The sequence below is a fragment of the Sorex fumeus genome, unplaced genomic scaffold (assembly GCF_029834395.1).
Source record: "Sorex fumeus unplaced genomic scaffold, SorFum_2.1 ptg000024l, whole genome shotgun sequence".
Taxonomy (NCBI): domain Eukaryota; kingdom Metazoa; phylum Chordata; class Mammalia; order Eulipotyphla; family Soricidae; genus Sorex; species Sorex fumeus.
Genome location: NW_026606081.1, coordinates 54,208,563 through 54,233,591, shown reverse-complemented (window position 1 = coordinate 54,233,591; position 25,029 = coordinate 54,208,563). Strand labels below are relative to the sequence as shown.

Genomic DNA, 25,029 nt, shown 5'->3' with positions numbered 1-25,029 from the left:
GGCAAAAGAGGCATTGGAGGTGCTCGTGTCCTTGTCAACACAAACTTAGCCATGAGCATTGATTCATTCGAATGCCTAACAACCTGAATCGGACGATTACACTTAAATAGATGTGGTTCTATCTTCGTTGTCTGCACACCAACATCCAATTATGATGAAGGAGAAATTGAGAAGTTCTACATGGAGCTGGAGAAGTTCTATAAAGAAGACCACACCTTCTACAAGATCATTGTGGGTGATTTTAATGCCAAGATAGGACCAAGAAGATCAGCCGAAGAACTTCACATGGGGACCCATGGCTTAGAATGGAACAAACAGGGTAAGAGACTGTCTGAGTTCATCTTGTCGACCAAGACCATCCATGGTAACTCACAGTTCCAGAAGGCTGAATCCAAACGTTGGACTTGGGAGTCTCCCGGTGGATGGTTCCACAACGAAATTAACCACATCATATTCAATCGATGGTTTTGCCTGACCGATGTCACTGTTGTCCCAAAATTCCAAACAGGATCGGACCCGTCTCCTTCATGCAAAATTCTGTTTCACAGAGTGGGGAGAAAGGGCTGCAAAGTTTAAGAAAAGAACTCCCAGAACGACCACCAACTGGGAGCTCTTTGGCACTATTGCAGCAACATGGGAAGATGCCGTCGTTGACAACATTGACAAGGTATACGATTGACTGGTTCGGCACCTCCATGATTGTGTGAAGAACGCCAAGAGAGAGATAGCCACAAAAAGATGCCTGTCTTCGAAAACTCTTGAGCTCATTCACCAACATGCTTAGCGCAAGCCTTAGGCAACTGCAAGCGAACATCGAGCTCACAAAGCAGTGCAGAGAAGTGATAAAGGAAGACTTCAAAGAGAGAAGAGCAGCAGTGCTGGCAGATGTGGAAGAAGCTGGGAAAAGCATTCGCAACGCCCATCTGTCCTTCACCAACTACGAGACAAGATGACTGCCCTCCGACGTCCTGATGGATCTATCACATCTTCCAAAAGGGCAATGAAGAAGATTATCCATGACTTCTACTCAGATCTCTTCGATAGCCATGTCCACCTGCCCACATACCAAATTCCGCAGGATGGATATGTCATTCCCAATGTTCTCCCTTCTGAAATCCGACACGCCATTTTGTTGGTAAAGAAGCGAACAGCACCTGGCCCAGACAAGGTCAGACCCGAACACCTAAAGAACCTGCCGTCGGTACTCATCAATACACTGGCTCAGCTCTTCACATGCTACCTGTCTGAATGCAAAGTTCCGTTCCAGTGGAAAACCAGCAGGACTGTACTACTGTACAAGAAGGGAGACATCCACGACATTGGCAACTATCGTCTGATCTGCCTATTGTCTGTCATCTACAAGTTGTTCACTTGAGTCATCCTGAATAGGATTGGCAGAACACTAGATGAAGGACAACCATGCGAGCAAGCTGGGTTCCACAAAGGATTCAGCACTATCGACCATATCCATACAATAACTAAACTCATTTAGGTTTCTTGGGAGTTTAAAATGCCGCTCTGTCTAACGTTCATTGATTTAAAGAAGGCCTTTGATTCTCTTGAGACGGAAGCAATCATCAAATCCCTAGCCAAACAGGTTGTTCAAACTCAATAAATCAGGATCCTTTATGAGTTGTATTGAAGATTCACTACCAGGATCTCACCATTCTACAAAGAAGTGATCGTTGATGTCAAGAGAGGGGTGCGGCAGGGTGATACCATTTCACCGAAACTCTTCAGTGCCGCCCTCGAGAACGTCATGCGACGACTGGAATGGGAAGGAATGGGAGTGACAATAGACGGTCAGCAACTATACCACCTCTGCTTTGCTGATGACATCGTTCTAATAACACCAAACATTAGCCAAGTGGCACAAATGCTGGCCGACTTCAACCATGAGTGTGGGAAGGTCGGACTACAGCTGAACCTCACGAAGACAATGTTTATGAGAAACAGTCCCCATAAACATAAAGCACACCTATTGCTTCAGAACTCTCACTTTACTATCTGCAGCTCCAGAGCCTCTGAGAAGGCATGGAGCTGCCGCACCTCACTAGTCCTCTCCAGCACTGCTACATGAAGAGCAGGAGCTGCCTTGCCATGGGGTTGGGAGCACCTGGCACCACACCTGATTCTCCCGTCGTGTCTGGCCATGGGTCTGCTCACAGCCTGCAGAGGTCTGGTTCCATGTACAATCTGATGCACAGCTCCAAGCTGGCGCTGGATGCTCTTAGTGAATGAAGAATCCAGGATGGAGTGGTGCTGGCTAATTGACCACCGGTAGCAGTGGAAGCTGTGATGCGGGCAGGAAAAACTAAGTGTGGGTTGGGGTGAGCTGCATGTGACGGCGAGGCCCTTGGGGCCCTGGAGGTCACGGCATCCGGATGCTTGTGAGCACGCCAGGACAGAGCAGCACCTGCAGAAGATTGGGGACCCACAGCAAACACGCCCCTGCCCTTCTGGAGGCCCTGGGGATGGACCTCTAGGGACACACACACACCTCAGCCTGCCACACATCCCACACTCCAGGCGATGCCCGTGGTCTGTCCGAACATTAGCACTTGAAGTGGTGTCACACACCTCACACCCACCCCGTGCAGCTGCGGACACACACACACACACACACACACACAGAGCACCGTCTACACCCACCTGGCAGGAGGCACATGATGGAGGGCTGCCGAGAGGTGGCAGCTCCCGTTCAGATTTCAAAGGACACACTGGATTGTGTTTGTTTCAAAACTTCCTAGCAGCTGTGCTTCTCGGTGTCATTTCTCAGTCTGTTTCTTCTGTGATTGCAGTTTGGATTGAATATCCGGGCTTGTCCGTTCAGAGGCATCTGGGAAAGAATGACAACCGGCACCTTTGCTCTTCCCTTCACAAACATCACCTCCCCCACCCGCCCCCCCACCCCGCCCACTCAGCTGTTCCTCTGGAGCTTTGAAATATTCTTCTTAGAGACCTTGAAAGTTTCTGAGGAGTTTCATTCCTCCTTACCCGATAGCGCTGTTGTTCCCGTGCTAGAAATATTCTTCACTCCCTCGTCTCACTTGCTTCATGATGAGACTTTGGGAAACAGTCGCGCAGTACAAACCCCGCTCCCTAAGCAGACACGTCTCTCTTCCTGGGTCTCTCGTTTTTTCTGGAGAGGAAAGCCTGTTGCCTGCACGGAGGATGTGCTTCTTTTGGTTTAGTGGCTGGTTGCTGTTTGCTGAGCTCACTGCCTCTGTCCAGCTTGCTAGTTCAGTGGGATCATACCAGCTTTTCAGCGTCAGGGTTGGGCACAGGAATCATTCCTAGCGGTGTTCTGGGCATTGTTAGAATTAAACTGGAGCAAGCTGCCTGCAAGGAAAGCACCATCTAAAATGGTTAAAGGAGCACCTCATCTGTTTGCCCTTTCTAACCCTCACGTCCGTGCTGCGTGAGTGTGTGTCTAACCCCCATGTTCATGCTGCGTGTGTGTGTCTGACCCCCATGTCCATGATGTGTGCACACGTGCGTGAGTCTGTGTGTGTATGTTTGTGTGTGTATGTTTGTGTGGGTTCCACCATTCTGTGTCTCCTGAGCCTGTCTGCATGCTGGTGGGGGGATGTGGGGCAGTTCACCACTGCTGTCGGTCAGGCTGAACTGGGTACATGACAGGAACTTTTCAGAGCAAGAGGAAAATTTAGATTTCAGCTGGCAAAACTACATAAGCCTGGAAAGCCATCAGTTATGCAAACGTTCAGATCAGCCTCGTGTCACTTTACAGCTTGAAGGTGCTTAACTCTAACAATTTAATTTAGAGTCTAACAGGGCTAAGAAATATGGAGGACAGTGTAGCTGTCACTGTTTGAAGGACTTGCCTAATGAATCTTGCTGAGGCTTCCTGACTCTGTGCATCCGTCCCAAACACAGCGCCTTAAGCATTTCCTTACGATTCTCTGAGGGCCTTCAGCGGCAAATTCACATGGTGTGCTGGGATTCCACGTGTCTGCACATAAACTGACCTACAGGGACAGAAATGACAAGACATGGCCACTGGGTACTCTGATCATTCAGTATTTGCGGTCAGAATTTGGGGTGCTGAGCGGGGCCCAAGCACAGGGTGGGGAGGGTTGGGTCTGGGGCTGAGAACAGGGAGACAGGGAAGCTGGGAGTCAGCACGGCCCCTCCAATGGGAAAGGCCGGGCTCCACGGTCAGCTGTAGCCAGCACCTGCCGGCCCAGCCCTTCCTCATGTCCATCCCTGTAGCTCTCTAGGTGCTTCCTTCTTGTCCTGACTCCCGCCGGCCTTCATCCTGGAAGTTCCTCCTCCATGAGAGGGAGTGAGGTGCTGTTGTGGGGCCTGTCACAGTTGGGCCATGATAGGAGCCCAGGGACCCCCAGGGACAGACGCTGCTGTCCCGTGGTGGACTCCAGAAGGGCAGGACTTCAGGAGCACAGGTGCCAGGAGTGGGTGGTCCGGCTGTCACCTCCCTCTGCTGTCCTGTTGGTACGTGAACTTGCCAGGAATGGGTGGCTGCATGGTGGACAGTGCATATGGGCCCACAGAGCCTCTGGGGTCCCCCTTAGTGGCCCCTATGGGGAACTGTCTGGCCAAGAGAGACAGTTCCATTTGGGAGATCCTAGCCTTTGTAGGTCCCCCACACAGCGCTTCACACCTGCTCACAGACCCCCCCCCCACAGTGCACATGGTTCCGTTCATCTGCCCTCACCTGTGCTCACCTGTCCTCACCTCCCCTCACCTGTGCTCACCTGCTCAAACTTATCCTCACCTGCTTTGCCTGTCTCACCTGCTCTCACCTGCCCTTTTATTCCCTCACCTGCACTCACCTGTCCTCACCTACGCTCATCTGTCCTCACCTGCACTCACCTGTCCTCACCTGCACTCACCTGTCCTCACCTGCACTCACCTGTCCTCACCTGTACTCAGTTACACTCACCTGCTCTCACCTGCACTCACCCATCCTCAACTGCGCTCATCTGCACTCATCTGCCCTTACCTATGTTCACTTGCCCTCATCTGTACTCATCTTTGCTCACCTGCCTTCACCTGTCCTTACCTCGCCTGTGCTCACCTCTCCTCACCTATGCTCACCTGAATCCACCTGCTCTCACCTTCCCTTTTCTGCTCTCATCTGTACTCACCTTCTCTCACCTGTCCTCATCTGTACTCACCTATCCTCACCTGTACTTACCTGTCCTCACCTGCACCCATCTGTCCTCGCCTGTGTTCACCTGCCATCACTTTAGTTGTATGGAGCTCAGTAAGGTTGCACATTCCAAGCTGGTCCCAGTTTGCCCATGCTCGCCCAAGCTGTGTGGGATTCATTAAAGTCGCAAGGTCCAAGGCCACCCCTTCCAACCTCTAGAAGGGGCTCTGGTCCCCTCGGTCACCTGCTATCTGATGCGTGGTAGAAAGTGTTTACAGCAGGACCAGGAGGTCCCCTTAAGCTGGAAAGGCTGGTGTGCATGTGCAGGGCAGAACTCACTCCTGGGACAGTTGCCCCCACAGAACCGCAGTATGTTACTTAGGAGATCCTCAGGCTTTCCCAGTCCCCGTGCCCAGGAAGCTGTGAGCTTTATCCAATTTCTGAATCAGAGTCTGGATCAGCTGGTCGGTCTCTCGTGAGACCCCTGAACCCTTTCTACACGGGCTTCAACAGTGAGCCCAGGCCGAGCGCTCTGCCCCACTGCCAGGGCGTTCCCTGGGGCTCGTTCCTGCCTCCCCTTCTGTCCTGAGCACATTCTCCCCACCACCCCCAAAGGAGAAATCATCTGGAACCCAGGTTGGTGACACCGCTGGGAAGCCTGAGTAGCCCTGTCCCATGGACAGGGTCCACCCCTCGGCATTATCCTTTGGTTCACCACTGGCATGGCTACCACATAGCCATCATCCCCCCTCCCACAAATAGCAGGAGCTTCGGGAGGACCTGGACCCCCTGGACCTTGCATGTGGGGCTGTGTTTGTGTGTGGGCATGACAGCCTCTGCCCTAGGCAACCTTGTCCGGCTGCTTCCTAGCACAAACCACTGCAGGGTGCATCTGTCACTGCCGAATAACCACGCAGGCAAACTGTTGTCATTCCAAGTATGCAGGGAACCGTGCCATTGGGATGCAGAGTCTGCTGAGCGAGGGCGATAATTAGAGCAGAAAGAGAGCAGAGTCTGGAAGGTGTGCTTCAGGAGAGCAGAGGACAGGGACTCCACAGAGCACGTAGCGCTGACTTCCAAGAGGGACTGTAAAGTCAGTCTTAAGGACTAAACAGCATTTTACCGACAGCACTGAAAGCATCAGCCAGTCCCGTGGAAAAGAACCAAGTTAGGTCCCTGCTTCCCACGACTTGCAGAAGTTAACCCCAAGTGGATCAAGCAGCAGAACACAAGACCCAAATTGCTGTGCACCACGAACACATCCTTGTGTCTAGCTGAAGGGATGGTTCTTTAGGTATGGGCCAAGAAGTGAGGTCAACGAAAGGAATAAAGAACAGCGGAGCTGGGGAGAAACGAAGGCTGTGTGGCATAACCCATCCCCCAGAGCATGAAAGGAAGCTCTGCAGTGGAGAACAGCTCTGCAGTGCACAGCTTAGCAAAGATTCTATCCAGGAATCACACACAAGCCCTTCATTAAAATCACAGTGAGTCCAGCACCTGAGTGGCCACTCCCCACGTGCTTGCTGAGCGCCATGAGGCAGCAGAGAAGTGCAGATCAGAGCCACACGGACACGCTCCCTCTGGCCAGAGGCTGGGAGCAGAGGGCAGACAGGGTCAGCGGCAGAGCTGCTTCTGCTGCTGGCCCTGTGAAATGGCACAGCCCACCTGGAAATATTCCCTCAAAATGGGAAGGAAGTTCACTCCCTGGTGTCCAGGGGAAATCAAAGGTGAACACGCAGTCAGTCTGGTCCATGGACGTTTATAGATCATTGTTCATCGTATGCGAGCCACTGAGGACCAGGTACGTGGCAGCTGGCCCGACCCTCCAGTGCTGGGAGGACTCAAGTGTGGACATGTGTGGCATGGATGAGCCTTAGAAACTCTGAGCTGAGAGGGGGAAGACAGGTACTTCTTACAGCCTCTGCTCCTGCTTCTGTCAGGGCACCGAGCCTGAGCCTTCATCACTCCCCAGCTGGAGAGAAGGGTTCCAGGGAGGCGCAGCGCCTGGCTGCATGCAGAGGAACATTTTGTAGCCTTTACAGACTCACTGTCTCTAAAAAAGAAACTCAAGGCAGCACTAAGCCTGTTGTAAACACACCCGGATGCTCCAGGCTGCTCTGAAGGCTTGCATGTCAGCAAGTGAAAAAATGAGGGTTTTTTTGGGGGGGGTGCGGGGGGTGTGTGTAAATGGGGCCAGGAGAAGATACAAGCACCGATAGAATCAGAGCAGGGGGGGCTCCCAGCCACCCCAGCTGCTGCAGTTTCCTCCCTCCGTGGGCCGTGCGCTGCCCCTGTCCGTGGTGCTGACCACATCTCAGCAAGAACTCCGGGAATCTCAACTATAAAAATCCTGCTGCGGTAAGTGGAAACCTGTCACCAACCTGGACAGCGGCTCCAGAAGCGAGCCGTGTTTTGCTGACACTTTTGGAGCACTCCGAGGACATCCAGATGTCACGGGACACTGCTGATGCCCACTGTTCTGAGGGAGCACGGAGAGGCGGCTCCCGGCACTGCCCGCTCCTGGCCCTGCACCACCTCTACCTGCAGGTGCTGCAGACGATTTGGTTCCTTTAGAATTTCAGACAAATTGCCTTTAATTTGACAGCAAAAAAAAAAAAAAATCAGGCCAAGTCCCCTGAGGCTAATATTTATTTTTGTGCACAGCTATCAGAAATAGATGTGGACTGTGACTGAACACCGATTTTAAAAATCATTAATAATCTTTGTGACACTTGGAATACACCCCAGGGTGAGCTCACCACACACCACGCTCCTGGGGGCACATGCGCCCCATACCTGACATCATGTGTGTTTGGCGCAGTGCAGATCCGCTTACACCATTCAGCCGTATAGTGGTGGCCTCATGTTTCTCTGTGTTCACCTGGAGAACTTGCACACATGTGCCCAACACCATACACATGTATGTAACAGACATGTATGGAGGCGGGGTATTATCCCAGTCAGCCCTGTGGGGATTTTCCCCAAATGGAAACTGAACGCTCGGAGTTGCTGGTCTCCCTCTGTGGCCAGAGAGACAGCTTGCTGACTCCAGGGAGAGGGGTAGGACTTAGGAGGGATGGTGAGGTGTGTGTCTCATTATGCTGGGGTCACAGTGGGGTGTGGGTACAGTGGGGTGTGGGCACAATGGGGTGTGGGTACAATTGGGGCTCAGTGATGTGTGGGGTACGGTGGGGTAGGGCTTGCCAAGCTGCTTAGGTGGTACTGGGTGCCAGGTTCCAGGGTTGCAGTTGGCAAAGCCGCCCAGGCCGTGCCCAGGTCTGGATCCACCCAGTGTCTGTGGGCAGGCGCCTCAGCACCAAGCTGTGCAGTGCCAGGTGAGGTCCCGATTGGCTCGTGCGGTTCTGGAGGGGCTCAGGGCTCAGGCTGCAGAGGGAACCTGCCACAGATCCGGAGCAGAAAGAGAGTTACAGGGCCCAGGGGCAGGGCAGAGGGGCAAGGGAGGGCTGGGCGGGGCTCTCTCTAGACGCAGCAGTCTCTGGTCCTGAACATGGGCTGCCGGAACTTTCAGGCTTCCCGCCCACCCGCCTGTGTCCGTTCTTCCATCTGTGCAGAGACCCCTGGCCTCCCGCTCTCCTGCAGCTGCCGAGGTGCTGAGGGGCCGCCAGTGCCTCCTTTGCAGTTTGGAGAAGTGCAGACGCAGCTTCTCTGGCATTGAGCTGCTGTGTTCTGAGCACTGGTGACTGAAAACAGGCAGGAATTAAACCCAGATTCCTGCTCCCCAGGCCGGATGCAGCTCCTCCCTGGAGGGGCCCTGCTCCCTCAGCCAGCCCCCCCCCCACCCCCGTCCCCTTCACTAACCCCGCGGGCTGCCCCAGCTGACTGCCTGCCGGGAGCCAGTCAGAGCCTCTACCAGGTTAGTCGTGGGGGAGAATTCTTTACAAACGGCCAGCCTGGGGTGGTGGGTCGCTACTGGGGGCCTTGGGCTCAGGCACCGACACGATTATCTCATATTGGGAGTGTCCTGGAGGGAAAATCTCTTTCTCTCCACTAGCAGGTAAAGTCGCAGTTCACTTTTTAATGGAAACACTATTTATTTCGGGACTTTCTCTGCACCGGATTTGACCTTCCCCCAAAGCCTAACCTACTTGTGTCTTGAAGAGAGCATTTCCGAGGAGGTTTCTGCTGTGTCGAGGCCCCTGGCCCCGGGCTGAGGGCCCTGCCCAGGATCACTGGAGCTGCAGGACCCTGCTCAGCCCCCAGGCTCAGAGGGCGCATGGCCCTTACATTCAGCCAAGTGACTCCCAGGGGACTTCCAGCAGCCCCACGTCCATCCCAGTCAGGCTGGGGAGCTCAGAGACGCACACCTGCTGTGTGGAACACCCTGGAGAGGCCTCTGCTGTCCCCCAGCCCACTCTGCTGCATCTGCCACTGAGCACAAGATGTACACATGCGATTATGGGGGCCAGGCGTGCAGGCTCAGGACCTTCAGGTTCCTGCGCTGGATGTATGGGTGCGGGCGTGAAGGTATAAGCATGCAGGCTCCAGACAGACATGCGCGTGCCCTATGTGTAGGCTCAGGATGTGTACATAGTAGACGCACATACAGCCAGGCATGTGCCCGACATGCAGCAGGCTGTGCTCAGGGCGTGCGTGCTCTGTGTGCGTCCCCAGCTCTGAGTGCTCCCCGCGTTGCTTTGTGCTGCCTACAACGTGCACATTCTCAGTAGCTACAAGCCACCGCAGGTCAGACCTGCTGGCCTCCACCACCTCGGGACACTTAGATGCCCATTGTGACTCGTGGAGGATGCAGTGTGTAGGGTATGTGGAGGCATGGACGGGGGTGTCCAGAAGCAGGGACGGACTTGGTGTCCTTGTATAGGACTGCCTACAGTCCTATACACTTCTGAATTCACACGAGGCTCTGGGGACCTGTCCCAGCCCCCACTCATGGCCTTGGAGGATGCTGGTCTCCGCCATCCAGAGCTGGACAGGCCCCTGGTGGGGAGTGACCAGGTGTCCTCAGAACAAGGGCATGCGCTGCAGGAGCCCTGGGAGGGACCCACCGTTGGGTGTGTTCGTCTCGGCTGCTTTCCTGGACGCAGCGCACACAGCTCCTTGCTCTGGTCTCGTTCCTCATGTCCTGGTGGCCACTGCTGTCCCCCGTGGTCCCCCGTGTCAGAAAGGACACACGGGAGAGGGGGCAGTAACATGGAAGCAGAGATGCTGGGGTCCAATGAGGAAATGGACCTGCTCGCCATAAGTGTGGTGTGGGAGGGGTGGGCGCGGGAGTGTTCCAGTGCCTCGGACTCCATGTGACGTTTTCCGTGTGGACAGGAGATGTGGGCGGCCGTGTGGCGTGGCTGGGGCTGTGAGCCATGGTGGTATCTGTCCCCGGCTGAGCCATCTGTTGACTCTCTCTCTTTCTCTTTCTTACAGAGTCCCAGTGTACCCTCTGTGGAGAACCGGAAGGTGAGTGGCTATGGGGGGCAGGGGGACGGGGGGCAGCCATGCCACTGGCACAGCGAGGGGGATCTGTGCCGGGTGTTTGATGGACAAGGTGAACGCGCACAGGGCGTGGGGTCAGGGGCACTCCCCCACATGGCGCCTGGCCAGCACAGGCCACGACGTGGAAATTGGGTCTTTTCTTGGCCCCACACTGCAACACTCCGTTTCATTTCTGGTCCGGGTGTCCAAGTTAGAATTTGGGCCTAGCATGGATCAGCCTGGGGATCTGCTGGTCCCCAACCCAAAGGCCTGGCCATGAACCGCCCCTGGTGGCCAGACAGTGGCAGGTCAGTGGAGGGACCTCTGCAGAGGCCACAACCGAGACTCTCTGGAGCACCGTAAGGATGGGGCTCCCAGGGGCCGAGAGGGTCCCAGAGAGATTGGGGGGCGGAGGCCCTGAGGCTGCTGTGATGGGACCCTCTGAGCCTCTCCAGCCTCAAGAGGCTTTGCTGTTCTCACTTGCGAGCCTCTGGCCAGTGTCCTGCAAGAGAGTGGGCCGTGGGCCAAAGCCCGGGTGCCAGGTAGTTCTCCCGGTCATGTACCCCCGGCTCTTGGCTCTGTACGACCCTCATGACGTGCAGCCTCTGCTCTGTCTGGTCGAGTCTCTGCCCTCAACCCCCCTCCTCCCCTGCACTCTGTTGAATGTGTTGGAGACGTCAAGAAGGTGACCTGGTCCCCAGTGTCCCCACAGTCGCCTCCAGCTTCCTGGTCTCATGTTCACAATCAGATATCTGTTTGCTACAAGACCAGTGTGTTTGCCGCTGCCCAGTACCCCAGGGAGGAGATGGGGTTCAGCTGGTCGCAGCTGCCAGGCTCTAAGGTGGGCGAGGCAGGGAGCTTCCCAGGGGCACACAGGGGTCCTTGGAGGGGAACACTGTCAGGAGGCCCAGGGTGCAGGAGGTAGGGCCGCACCAGCTGGTCTTCCGACTCAGAGCTCATAGCGCTGGGGTTTGGCATGGGCCGCGCTGGGGTTTTCAGGGCTGCAGCTGGACCCAGAGCTGGAGAGCCCAAATGGGGGCAGGTGTGGAGGGCGTGGTGTGAAGTGGGCAGGGGTTGGTCCCAGCCTGCCCCTCTCCTCTCCATCCGCTCTGGGTTCAGATGAGAAGCGGGTGGAGCGGCTCTTCTGTAGAGAGGGGAGGAGAGGGGACAGGCCCAGTCTCAGCTGCTGCTTTGAAAAGCACTACCTCATGAATATTCATGCATTTGTAAATCATTGAAGTGATTAGTCTAAGTGTGCAGGCTGGTGCCTGAGCAGAATCCACAATCAGCCTTTTTGTCTGGTGGTCCGGTTCCCCGCCATGAGGGGGCCCAGGGGAGCTGGGCCGACCCGGGACAGCCTTACCCTCTGCTCCCTCCCAGACCCGGAGCTGCCAGTGCTGTGCAGGTGAAGGGAAACCTCTTCTCACTTCCCTGCTCTCTCGGGATATGCTTTCTGTGGCCACAGACCGCACCGTCAGCTCTGGGTCTGGTGACAGTAGCTGTCAAGCCCATGAGACCAGAAATGGTTCACAGGCCGCTGAGCACTCGGACTCTGCCACTGGGACTCCCAATGGTGTGGCCTGTTTTCCTGAGAACTTGGAGTTTAATCGCATCTAAAATGTAGATCACAATTTCCATTTGCAAATTGCTTACTTACCCCATTGCCAGATTCTGAAATGTGGATGACGGGGTTTTTTCATGAGATGAAAATGGCTCCTGGAACTCGTTGCTTGTTGTCTGTGGTCTTTCTTGCCTAAGATCAGAGAGAAGATCCAACTGGTAGTCGGAAGGGGCTGTCTGGGCATACAGTCTGCCCACAGGTTCTCTACTAGTGTCCTGGAGACCCCACCCCAGAGCAGATGGGCCTGCAGCTCACTGTGGGGGCTTCACCTCTGACGGACCCACAGCTCACTGAGAGGGTCTCCCCTCTGACAGATCCATATTTTACTGAGGGAGGTCTCACCTCTGACAGAACCATATTTTACTGAGGGAGGGTCTCTCTTCTGACAGACCCATAGCTCACTAAGGCAGGGGGGTCTCACCTCTGACAAACCCACAGTTCACTGTGGGGGGGGTGGAGTGTTTCTCACCTCTTATGGTCTCACAGCTCACTGAGGGAGTCTCACCTCTGACGACCCACATCACACTGAGGAGTTCTTACCTCTGATGTGCCCACAGCTGACTGAGGGTTCTCATTTCTGATGGATCCACAGTTCACTGAGAGGGTCTCCCCTCTGACAGACCCATATTTTACTGAGGGAGGTCTCACCTCTGACAGACCCATATTTCACTGAGGGGGTCTTGCCTCTGACAGACCCATATTTTACTGAGGGGGGTCTCACCTCTGACAGACCCATATTTCACTGAGGGGGTCTCGCCTCTGATGGGCTCACAGCTCACTGTGTGTGTGGGGGGGGGAGGGTTTCCCTCTGACAGACACACAACAGGGGATCTTGTTTTGTGTTTTGTCTTTGCACATGGCAGTGCTCTAATTTGTCTTGCTTCCTGGAGCATTTGTGGGTGCTGTGGCTTCTCTATCTGAAACCAGGCAAGAGTGTTGTAGATTCAGCCCTGGGAAACTTCACTGAGAGATGCCACCTCAGACTTCTCAGCAAAACCCCAGAAAACCATGTGCTTTGGGAGGGACCAAAATCAGCTGATGGATTTTTGTCTGTTTGTTTGTTTGTGGTTCCTGGTGCAGCTTGCCTTCCTAGCGGATAGATTCTGTGGTGGGGGACATAGAAAACTCTTGGCAGTGTTCAGAGAATTCCCTTGAAAACTACCACAACGTCATAATCAACTTCTCTGGCACTTAGCCCAGTTTAAAGCAAGGGTTCAAACTGGCTATTAGGTGCATGTCTGGCACCAGGAACACAAGTGGGCTTCAGCATGAAACACTTCCTGAGGTCGTGACTTGAGGCAGACTGTGTGGTGTGAATACACGTGATTAGGAAAGTAGGTTTGTAGACATCCCAGCATGAAGGTAAACTTGAGAATATTATGAGAAGTTTAAGAAAAGAGAATTGTTTCTGAGTATGGTATTTGGGGTGGGGAGGAAGGCTGGTGCCAAAAATTGAAGCCAGAGAGAGTACAGCAACTAGGGCACTTGCCCTGCATGAGTCTGAGTTGAGGCCCCAGACCCCAGGTGGTCCCTGCAGGGTGAGCCCTGAATACAGAGCCAGAAGTAAGCCCGGTGCACAGTAGGTGTGGTTCCAAATCCCAAACCCCAAACAAAACCAAACAAAAAAACTACAAATCACCTGAACTTGGTGGAGGCTCTTGGCGGAGGAGCATGGGGTAGGGGTGAGAGGTAGGAACTGTACAAATGGTACTGTCAGCTCAGCACTGCTGTCAGCTGTGACCCAGACACAGGAGGACATAGGATGAGGTCCAGTATGAAAACACATGTGCAAATTGCCTGTGGCTCCTGGAAGCTGTGATGGAGTTGTGTTTCCCGTTGACAGAGGGAGCAGAGTTCCTCACCTCCCTCCCTGTCCCCGAGGAAGTTGCATCCTATCCCTTCCACAGGCTCCCCACACCACCCAGGCCTAAGGCAGATGCCTTTTCCCTGAGTCCACATCCGATTGGGCCTGCCTGGACTCCGGCCCCCACCAGCAGGGCAGTGATGAGTCGGCTTTCTGAGGGGACCTGGGTGGTCCAGTTAATAGCCTCCCTCCCCTGGACATGCAGCCCCCACCTTTCCAGAGGCCGTGGTGACCACTGCTTTCCTCACGAGACATCTTTCAGCCATGCCTGGGTTGGGGCCTCTGGTCCCAATCCCCGCTGATCAGTGGAACCTCACCAGCATTCATCAGCTGTCCGGCCTGCCTGAACAATCTGCATTTCTCTGGCCTGGGAATCCAGAAGGAGTAGGACGGACGAGTAGAGAGGTCCACTCCTGCCCCTGTGCCTGGAGCCACCCACAGGCAGTGTCTGAAGAAAAAAGGGTGTTGTCCTGTGAGTCATTTGGGGGTGGGGCAGATGGTTCACGTGGCCTGGGGGGTCCCCACCTGCACTCACGTCATAACCAAGCCATGGATATCTGCTTCCAGTACAGAGTGAATCTTGCATGGAAACGGTGGCATCTTTGAGGCCCTGGAACACAGAATCCTGAACCAGGGCAGGCAGAGAGAGGGCTCAGCCCTGAGAAGCAGAAGCCAGGGCCATGAGTGAGGGTGGAGCCACGGTCCAGGAGGGGTGAGGAGAGCATGGGGCCGGGTGAACTAGATATCATGGGATGGGTGAGACACCCACCCTACCCTGACTCCCAGCTCTGCTGTGTCCCCTGAGTACCTGTGAGTCCCTCCTGGCTCTCCCCGCCCCCCTGGGAACCCACCATTCCCCTCCCATTCTCTTGTGTCCTCATGGCTATGGAGTGCAGAGCGCAGCAGGCCAGTGGGCAGAGGCCAGCTGTTTGCCGCCCTCTCAGCTGTGGGCATGGTCAGCTCCCCGTGGCGGCCTGGCTCTGAGCCACCACACACAGCAGCTCAGGAAATCTTCCCGCAGAGGCCTTTGAGCTGGGCAGAGGGAGCTGGGGCGGCTCTATGTTCTGCCCTGGAGAGGGCCCCCTGGGTGGTGCCCAGAGCAGCGGGGGGCGGCCTGGAGCCAGATACGCTGACCCTGGGGACAGCAGCATCCTGGGAGCAGGGACAGAGTCAGGGAACGTGTCCCAGGAACTGGCTAGCCAGAGCTTCAGTCCAGCCCTGCTTTCAGCCACAGTCCTCAAGTCAGGAAGCAGCCAGGGTCCCAGACCTCCTCCATGACACTCAGAGAACGTTCTAGCAAGAGGGCGCACCTGGGCTGAAGCCCTGGGAGCATTTTAGAAAGAGGCCCTGCTGTGACAGAGCTGGGAAAGGGAGTCACCTCAAGGTCAAACTGCCCACTTGGCTGGGCTGTCGGTTCCCAGGGACTGTCTCTGTCCCCTCACGGCACCCCATTGCCACGGAGACGCAGTTCAAGGTGTCACCCTCCATTGGGACCCCTCGTGTCTGAATGACTGAGGATGGGATGTCTGTGCAGGGTGCCCTTGCCCCTTGTCCTCCTGTCCTCTCCCTCCCTCTAGCCCTCCCTGTCTCTCTCCCCCTCTCTGTCACCACCCCAGTCCCCATGTGCTCACATGACCCACAGCGCAGGTCAACAGGAGGGGGTCAGGAAGGGCCATAGGGGCAGGGAGCATCCAGCAAGGGTGCTCTGTATCTCTGCAGCACCCAATGGGCTTTGTCTCACGTGTGTGTGTGCATGTGTGAGTATGCATGAGTATACGTGTATGTGTGTGTGTGTGTGTAGTGCATGAGTGTGTGGGTATGCATGAGTGTGTGTGCGTGTGTGAATGTGCATGTGTGTGAGTGTGCATGAGTGTGCATGTGTGTGACAGTTGTGCAGATCTGGGGAACCACAATGTAAGGGTCAGCTGCATCAGTGGCCGGCCAGTGCTCATGGCCACCCACCAGCCCTGGGGTCTGGGCCTGAACCAGGGACTGCCAAGGTTGGGGCCCTCCTGGGTCTTTCCACTCAGGGGGCCCTAGGGGCTATTGCTGTCGCATACCCACACCCTCATGCACTACACACACGTACACTCATGCATACTCACACATGCACGCACACATACACCACACATGAGACAAAGCCCATTGGGTGCTGCAGGCTATTGCTCTGGGAGGGGGCATTGTGGCTGCAGAAACCATTCCAGCTCTCTGCTGCCCAGCAGCTACCCAGACCCAGGCTGAGCCACCCAGGGACGCACCCAGAGGGGAGCCTGGCATGTGCCTCCCTGCACTGCCCACCAGCAGAGCCTAGGGGGCTGCAGGAGGGGGACTGGGATGCCCCACGACTTCCCTCCTTTTGGTTTATCCATGAATCTTTGCATCCTGATGTGGTTAGGATGGAGGCTGGGGGTCCCCAGTACATGCGGTGTCATGGGACCCTGGCAGAGGTGCCTGCAGCTCCAGGCTCTGCAGCCAGTGCCCATCTTTCTGGAAGCTTCCAAACTCTGCAGATGCTGGGACTTTGCTGCATAAAAACCCGGGACTGCATTTGAACAGATTCCAAACTGCAGCCAGACTCACCAAGAAGCTGTTTTAATGAGCTGCAGGTGGAATGAAGAGGGGCTTGGGCCCCAGTGAGGGAGGAGGCAGGAGGAAGGAGGGAAAAGACAGGGAGGAGGAAGAGAGGTGGGAGGGAGGAGGGAAAAGGGAAAAGGAAGAAAGGAGGGAGGAAGGGAGGAAGAAGAGGGTGGAGGGAGGAGGGCCTGCTCAGGGTGGGCTGGTCACTCACGTGTGCAGGTACCCTGTGCGTGAGTGTGCCTGCATGAGTGTGTGAGTGCATCGCCCCAAGTTGAGCACCTTTGTGTGTGGCCGAGAATCTGCTCGCCTGGTCCACGGGCTGCAGACGTGTCAGTACTCTTTAGAGTTTGAGACCAGTTCTAGCTTGAGTCATTGGTGCCCCATTTCTCAGCAGGCGAGTCTTGTCAGTATGATCGTGTGAGATCACATCATTCATAGTGACACGTTGTCTCAGCTTAATAACTCTGTTTATCACTTCTCACCCAGGGTCGTCAGATTTGTTTTCACATTTATAAAGGATGCGCCAATAAATCAAACCCCAGTTCATGAGGCAGGTCACACAGGGTCATGGCCTCCCTCTGGAGGCATGGAAGGGAGACTTGAGCTGGCTGTGAGCTCACAGACGTCAGGTCAGGGTCCTCCAGGGGCATGTGCTCCGTCAGGCTCAGGTAAAACCAGGAATGACAAACCAGGCAGTTGGGCACTGGAGGGACAGAAGGAAGTCCCTCTGCTTTCCCCTCCGAGGTGAGGGGACTCCTGGCCATGCTCCTCTCACAGTGCTCACAGGCCTGTGGTGCTGGACGCATGAGGCATGTCCAGCCCTCTGAACTACCTCCTGGCCCTAGGAAACTGTTTGTTCAGTGTTTTTTCTGCTGCGGCAGACATTATCACGGTGGCCACGAGCTCTTGGCTGCTCCTGGCACCCACTGGCTGTTGGGTTTCACTGCTGACTTACAAGCAGGGAGGGCATGACCAGGACTTTGGTCCCCCCATCAGGGTCACGTCCAGGGGTCCACAGTGGAGTTGGCACCCCTCAGACGTCAGGGCATGGGGAACGATCCACCAGCATCCGCTGCTTGGCAGAAAACCTGCAACGGGGAAGCGCAACGTGATAGATTTGTGCGGGATGCTGAGAGAAGGCGACATGGATGGATCAGCTTCAGAGACTCCGTGGACAGCCGTGCTGAGTCGATGGTGGTGACTTCATTCCGCCCGACACCAGCCCCAGCTCCCGCTCCTGCTGGGATGGATGTGGGCACTGCTGGGGCGTCCCCGGGGAGGAGGGCTCAGGAGTGGCTGCTGTTGTCGCATTTCTGGGACTCTGTCCCCAGGGCAAGAGAGGCAGTGATACGTGAAGTTCCCTATAAAACAGTCCCTCCGAGCGCTTTAAAGCAACAAAAAATGTGTTGTTTTTATGGAAACAGAACAACAGTAACAAAAAGCAGTACCACCTATTTTAGAGACAGGATTTTTTCCTTCTGTATACAAAGACAATATTTTAATTTTGATATTTTTGCTTTTGCCTTATTCCAAAGGTTAACTTCAGTGCCAAGCAGGCTCCTACCCTGGGACACGGTGTCAGGCCCCCCTCGTCCAGCTCTGCTCCGGCCTCGGTGGCTTCTTAGCCCCACACCCACAGCAGCCACTCGCCACACTGGCGTCTAACCACTTTTCTGCTTTTTCACCCCAGAGATGCTGTGAGAAAGGAGTTAGGGATTGAGTGCTCCACCAGGTGGATGCTGTGTCCCTCAGGTCACAGGCCAGCTACCCGGTGTTGCATCTGCTCGGCCCCAGCCCGCCCTCCTGGCGCTGTGTGCAGGGAGACTGAGGGCTCGTGTTGGCCACGTGGTCGCTGTGTGGCTGCTCCCAGGGTTGCTCCTGTGGTCTCTCTGCATGGTCACTCAGTGTGGTCTCTCCCGTGGTCACTCACTGTGGTTACCATGACTGCTCCCATGGTTGCTCTGTGTGGTTGCTCCAGGTGGTCGCTCCCGTGGTTGCTCCGGGTGGTCACTCCCGTGGTCACTCTGTAAGACCTGTGCTTCTGCTGTTTGTAAGCAAGGCTGCTGCTTGGTGGCCGGGTCGCGTCACCTCTGGGCTCTCACTTCCTGCCACCGAGCTCACACTCTCCTCTCATGCTCCATTCCTATCCAGTGACTTCTCTCCTGGTTGTTCCCACTGCCCCTAGCAGTGACACTCCCAACAGACAGCCCATCTGCTTTCTGAGTCTGTTTCCCCCTGAAAGTCCTTTGGGCTTCCTGGACCGGAGGAAGTGAGGGGAATGAAATGTCCATCTCGGGGCTCCCGGGAAGTCCACAGCGAGCTGGGGGGGGGGGGGCTATGTTGCCCTCAGTGCATGTCCCCTTCTTGTGCACATTGAGCCGCCCCTCCCAAGCACTGGACTGGGTTCTCACCAGCTTCTTGGGCTGGTCTCAGTGACATGGGAGTCATCCCTGAACATAAATGAAGCTCCGCCTTATCCTTCCACTGACTCAAACCTGCACAGTTGTGATCGTGGCTTTCTTGTGCAGCTCTCATGTGAATTCCTTAGGACAGATTCCAGAAACGCTGCCACTCGACAGACTCTGGGAACCAGAAGGGGGGGGGACACACTTCCTAAAGAGAGGCACAGAGTGTACACACAGAGCACACAGCATGCACACAGCACACATGGCAAACTATGTGCATAGCATGCACAGAGAATGCACTGTGTACAAGCATGCACACAAGCACACACTGCAGACTATGTGCACAGCACTCAGAATACACAGATGTACACAGCATGTACACACAGCATAAAAGCAACACACACAACACACGCACCATGCATGCAGCATGCATACAGAACACACCATACACACAGCATAAAAGCAGCACACACAATACACCCACCATGCATGCATGCAGCGTGCACACAGAACACACCGTACACACAGCCCACAGTGGACACACTGTATGCAGCGTGCACACAGCATGTGCAGGGCATATGTGCTGCACGTGGAACACCCGTGGTGTATGCAGACAAGTGCACATATGCATGCATAGCAAAGCTTGGTGCGCATACAGGAGAGGCACACATGCCCACACCACAGTGCATGGTCCATGTCACACTCCTGGAGCCCACATGTTACACACATGGCCCAAATATCGTCCTTCCTATTGTTGACAGGCAGTGGAGTGTGGGGTGTCGGTTTGTCAGAGAAATGACATCTCCGCAGGCAGGCCAGCCACCGGGAGCAGGTCAGGGGGATGAGGAACGAGTCCCAGCTCCATCCCAGAGGCCATGTTCTACCCACCCAGCCTCCTCTGCCAGGGGTGAGTGCCTGTGTGCCGTGTGGAGCTCAGGGCTCACTCCCCGGGTGCAGGTGTGTGTGGGGCCGGCTCACTTGAGCAGCGTCACTCCTGAGGCACCAGCAGGCTGCCTCGGGGCGGGGCTCTGGTTTGGCTCCCGCACCGGGCCAGCCCAGCGGACGCAGGTGCCAGCCACAGCGGGCACAGCAGGCAGTGGGGGCAGGGAAACTGCCTTCCAGCTCTCTCTTGGCAAACACAGAGCTGGATTACTTGTATGAGCCACTTACCCTGTGGGTTCTCCACTGTTTACATATGAAAGTGCAGAGAAAGCCTGTGCCAGGAGCCCAGGTCTCAGCCACAGGCAAGATCCTTCTGCGGGAGTCAGGAGGGGTGTCTCGAAGAGCGTCCTGCCTGCCAGCAAGAGATGTCCTGGTGAGGGTCCTTCCCTCTGTCCTTGACCCGGCTCTGCATCCCCTTCTCTGCACGCACTTCCATGCTCTGTGGCCTGCATTCTGCCCGGAATCTACCCAGGACCTGGTGGAGTGTGAGGCAGTAGCTGCCTCAGACGAGGTTCTCCCGTGGACGGTGCTGGTTCTCCGCTCACAGGCTCAGTAGTTCTGTAGAGAAATGAGACAGGAAGATGGCAGAGCTGTTTGAGTTAAACATGTCTTGCACTCATGGAGGACTTTTCTGGGCATTCATTGTCGCAGACACAGTCAGTACACTTCTCTGTGAAAAATGTGATTCATTTCCCGGTCGGCATGGCCATATTTCACGTGAGACACTAATGAATGCACCCAGAACCGTGCGTGGAGTCTAGTTCTAAGGGATGTCGGAGAAGAACTCAGTGCAGACAGAGTGTCCTAGAGGGGAGAGGCAGGGGCCGATGCATGGTGCCTGGGTCTCGGGAGTCCAGCCATGCGGGGTGAGTCGGGTCAGGAGAGACAGCTGAGCGAGGCGTTGCCTGACTGGCCTATCTCTTACTTGTGCTTGACCTGTGAACCACCCTCCCAACACACACACACACACACACACACACACACACACACACACATACACGGCAGTACACACAGTGGGTAGAAAGCAACTCCGGGAGGTTGGAGGGATGTGCTGAGTCTCAACACAAGGCCCCCAGGTGTCAGTTGCAGGACTGTCTCATCCCCAGGCCTCCGTGAGGGCATGAAGATGCCCACCTCCACTGCTCAGCTCTCCTGCATCCCACACAGCACACGGTGACGGGTCTGTCGGAGGGTTCTCGGGAGCCCGAGCATGGCTGTGCAGGGAGCATAGTGAGAGCAGGTCTCCCATGGAACCTCCAAGGGCTCCCTGGCAGTGAGCTGCAGTGCAGATGTGGAGCCGGGGGCACTCACAGGTGGGTTCTGAGTCGCGACAAAGGCTCAACAAATTCTGTGAAGAAAGACTGGCAGACCCACCTGGAACTTTTGGTTCCGTGCTTTATTTTATTTTATATTATTTTTGGTTGGAGCAATAGCACAGCGGGTAGGGCGTTCGCCTTACAAGCGGCCAACATGGCCGACCCGAGTTCGATTCCTCCGCCCCTCTCGGAGAGCCCGGCAAGCTACCGAGAGTATCTCGCCCGCATGGCAGAGCCTGGCAAGCTACCCGTGATGTATTCGATATGCCAGACACAGTAACAACAAAGTCTCCAATGGAGACGTTACTGGGCCCGCTCAAGCAAATCGACGATCAACGGGAGGGCCTTTACCTTTACCTTTACCTTTATTTTTGGTTTGGGGGCCACACAGTCAGCAGGTTCAGGGGCTACACCTGGCTCTGCACTCGGGATCACGCCTGACACCGCTTGGAGGACCCTCTGGGATGCTGGGGATGGAACCTGGGTTGGTCGCGTGCAAGGCGAGTGCCCTCCCCGCTGCCCTTCAGCCCTTGCCCCATACTTTCGAGGTTGAAGGAGCAGATCCAGATGGTCTCGGATGTGGGAACCAGTAAAATATGTGGCAGGGTGGCCCTTTGGAGGGGTCTCCCTGCATAGGTGCGGCTCCTTCCCCGTTTCCCGGATCCCCCAAAGCTACAGCCTCCATTGTGCCCTGAACTTAGTTCATGTGAACATACTTTTCGCCGTGCTCGACCCAGCACTTGGTCGTAACATGGCTTACATGGTGGGCTGAGTCTGACTGCCCAAACTGAGGCTGCTTCCCTCAGTTTGGACCGTGGGGGCTCACAGGATCAGCATGTGGGATGGCAGAGCTGAGCGGGGCTGGGGTGACCGTGACCCTGCATGCTGGCCTCTGCTGATACTCTCGCTCCCTGAGAGGGGATGTGCTCTAGTCCAGAGCCGAAGACAGGCACGGACACAGGTCAAGCATGTCAAGCCAGGGTGTTCAAATATTTCCACATCCTAAAGTCAGCTTCCCTGATTACAATCAGCAGGTTACAAATCATCCCTGATGCTCGTCCTTTTCCGGGCCCTTGGATTACGTCGTTTGTTGATATAGGCAATAGCTGCTGTTTCACGGGGACAGTCATTAGAGCAAAATATTTGTTTGCACCTTACAAAGTGAATCATTTCACCCAGGGCTTACTGTTTACTTCCCATGGATAATTAAAATTTTAAAGCGCTCACTTAATTGGTGCAGAGCCTCTAATGAAGCACAGGGAGAAAACTCTGCCAGGATCCTCCTGGTCGCCCGAGACAAGGGCTGCTGTCCAGTCACAGTGCAGACAAGAAGCTCTGAGGGGGTTCGAGACTCAATGGGCCCAGTTCCTGCATGCAGCTCCCTGCCCTCGCCTGAGACCTAAGACCGGACTGCAGGTGGCACCCTCCGGGCCTCTCCAGTACTGTTCCCGAGTCATCCCTGAATTTCTGGTGAAGGAAGCCAGAGGGGACCAAGGGAGCAGACGAAGCATCAGGAGGCAGAGTCTGAGCCAAAGCAGCTGACACACGTTGCCCAGGACAGGCTCGGGCCACTCATTGAAAGGCTCTGGGCTGTCCACCAGCATCCCCTTCCACTGTGTGTAAGCTCCGGTATACGCAGAAGCCAGATGACACTGAAGTTCCACACCAACTGAATTGGGCATATGGGTGCCTCTTTTTGCAGTTGCTGGTTCAGCCGGCTGCTAATAGTGACTCTGGATGCAGGAAAAGGTGGTCCACCTTTAGTGAGGAGTAAATATCATGCCGGGTTCACATTCTTGCTCATGTGGCCAAGATAGAACACTTGTCTGTGTATCCGCTGGAGGCCTTAGTGCTCCAGCCCCTTGGGAACAGTGTGACCTCTTTGGTGGCAGGAGATTTAACACACACTGGAAGTGTGACACCCAAGGGCATTGGAATGCAGTGACAAGGCAGCTCTGAGGGCTGGACCAGCCACAGAAACCTCAGAAAACAAGCAGAAAGCCTGTCAGAACAGCAGGAAGTAGCACAGGTCTGCAGCTGCCACCCTGCCCTGTCAGGGAGGTGAGTCCTGGGTGTAGAGGGAAGCTCTGTGGGACCTGCCCCATGCTGGCTCAGTGGCCTGTCACTCACCACAGCACATCCTGCCAGCTCCAACACACTAGGGTAGTGACTGTCGGTGCCGGGAACCTCAGAAGCAGCACATGTGATGCTGGCCAGTGCACACGCTTGGGACGTACAAGGTGGACTTGGAGTTTTCGCCTCATGCCGATCTCACTGAGCGTGTCCCATCCTGATGTAAACCCCCGACGGAAAATCTGCAGGACTGGGCAGGGCAGCTCATTTTTTTCATTTGTTCTTTTGTTTTAATATTTTTGGTCTTTCATTTTTCCTGCATCTAGCATTCAATGACAAAATTGGACACATGTAGACTTTATCGATCACATCCCATAAGAAATGAACTTTGGGAAGTCAGGAAGCACCATCTATAACCTTCAGCAATTAAAAGACTTGCAGCCCCGCAGCGATTCTGGTGGAGGGAAGAGTTCGGGAAGCATTCGGCTGGGAGGAGGAGGCAGTGCTGAAAGGTGGCGATGTGTGTTGTGTGTGAAGCCCGACCACAGCAGTGCTGTAACCCACAGTGCAGAAACTTAGAGATCATAAAGTGCCCCTTAATGGGTCAGTCTCTGTAAAATCGACAGAGAAGGGAACCCCATAAAGTAGTTGGCTGCAGTTATGTTGTGGTTAAGGACTATGGCAAAAGAATCACGGGCCAAGGATGTCATCAAGGAATATTTCAAATGCAAGAAATAAATATGAATTTTGGCTCTTTAAAAAAATAAGTGACCCTTATAGAGGCAGAAAGAAAGGTGGGAGGCACATGGAGGGTAGGGAAATTGGTGGAGGGAAGTTGGTACTGGTGAAGGGATTGTCGCTAAAACAGTGTAAGCCTGAAATCCAGTCATGAATAACTTTGTAATCTCACAGAGACTAAATGAATTTAAACTATTTTAAAATTTATTAATATGCAGATAGATTTTAAAAATCATTCAGGCCCAGAAAGGGATTACAGAGTTGCCACATTATAATCTTCAAATGTCCAGTTTTCAAAACACACACAAAAAAATCAAAAGGCAGTAGAACAAGCAAGTGTGACTCACTCAAAGCTGTAAAGTCGATGAAAAGGAACCTTCTTGAGGATGCCCAAACAACAGACTTATGAGGCAGAGATTTTGGATGAAGTTGCCTTAATCGTGCCCGAAGAATGCAGGGACAATGGGGAAGTAATTCATGAAGGAAATTGTAGCTTCAGAGGGAAATGGGAATAAGCTGCAGGTCCTGCAACAACGGGCGAAAACTTCGCTGGAGGAAGCTGGATATGCATTGGAGACCTCGGAGCCGTCAGAGCCCCTAAAGGCATTGGACAACAGCTGGGGGGAGACATGAGGAGGCAGAACTTGGGGGGGCCCAGCTGACAGAAAGCATAGGGAGGACGTAGTTGCACAAGTCCAACAGCTTGGTGGATCTCAACTAGGACAAATGCAGGGAGAACTGAAGAAAATAATTCTAATTATACCATTGAAAGATAGGATACACTGGAAGGTGAGTCAGCTGACCTTTAAGAGGACTGGAGAGAGAGCACAGTGGACCCAGATGGGCTAATTAAGAGGAGGAAGAGGTTTACCCCCCAGCTCCACTGGGAACAGCCTCTGAGAATGGAGCTGGGG

General features: G+C 54.8%; 1 protein-coding gene across 7 annotated transcripts in view; it reads left to right on the top strand.

Moving 5' to 3' along the window:
- The window catches only part of DLGAP2 (DLG associated protein 2), a 259,502-nt gene that overhangs the window by 190,310 nt on the left and 44,163 nt on the right, over window positions 1–25,029 (top strand). For 3 of the 7 annotated variants that reach the window (XM_056114029.1, XM_056114031.1, XM_056114032.1), the window contains exon 4: window positions 10,532–10,564. The exons of the other annotated variants lie outside the window; for them this stretch is intronic. In XM_056114029.1, coding sequence (XP_055970004.1) covers window positions 10,532–10,564 — 33 coding nt within the window. The remainder of the gene's footprint in view (window positions 1–10,531; window positions 10,565–25,029) is intronic. 7 annotated transcript variants of the gene reach the window in all.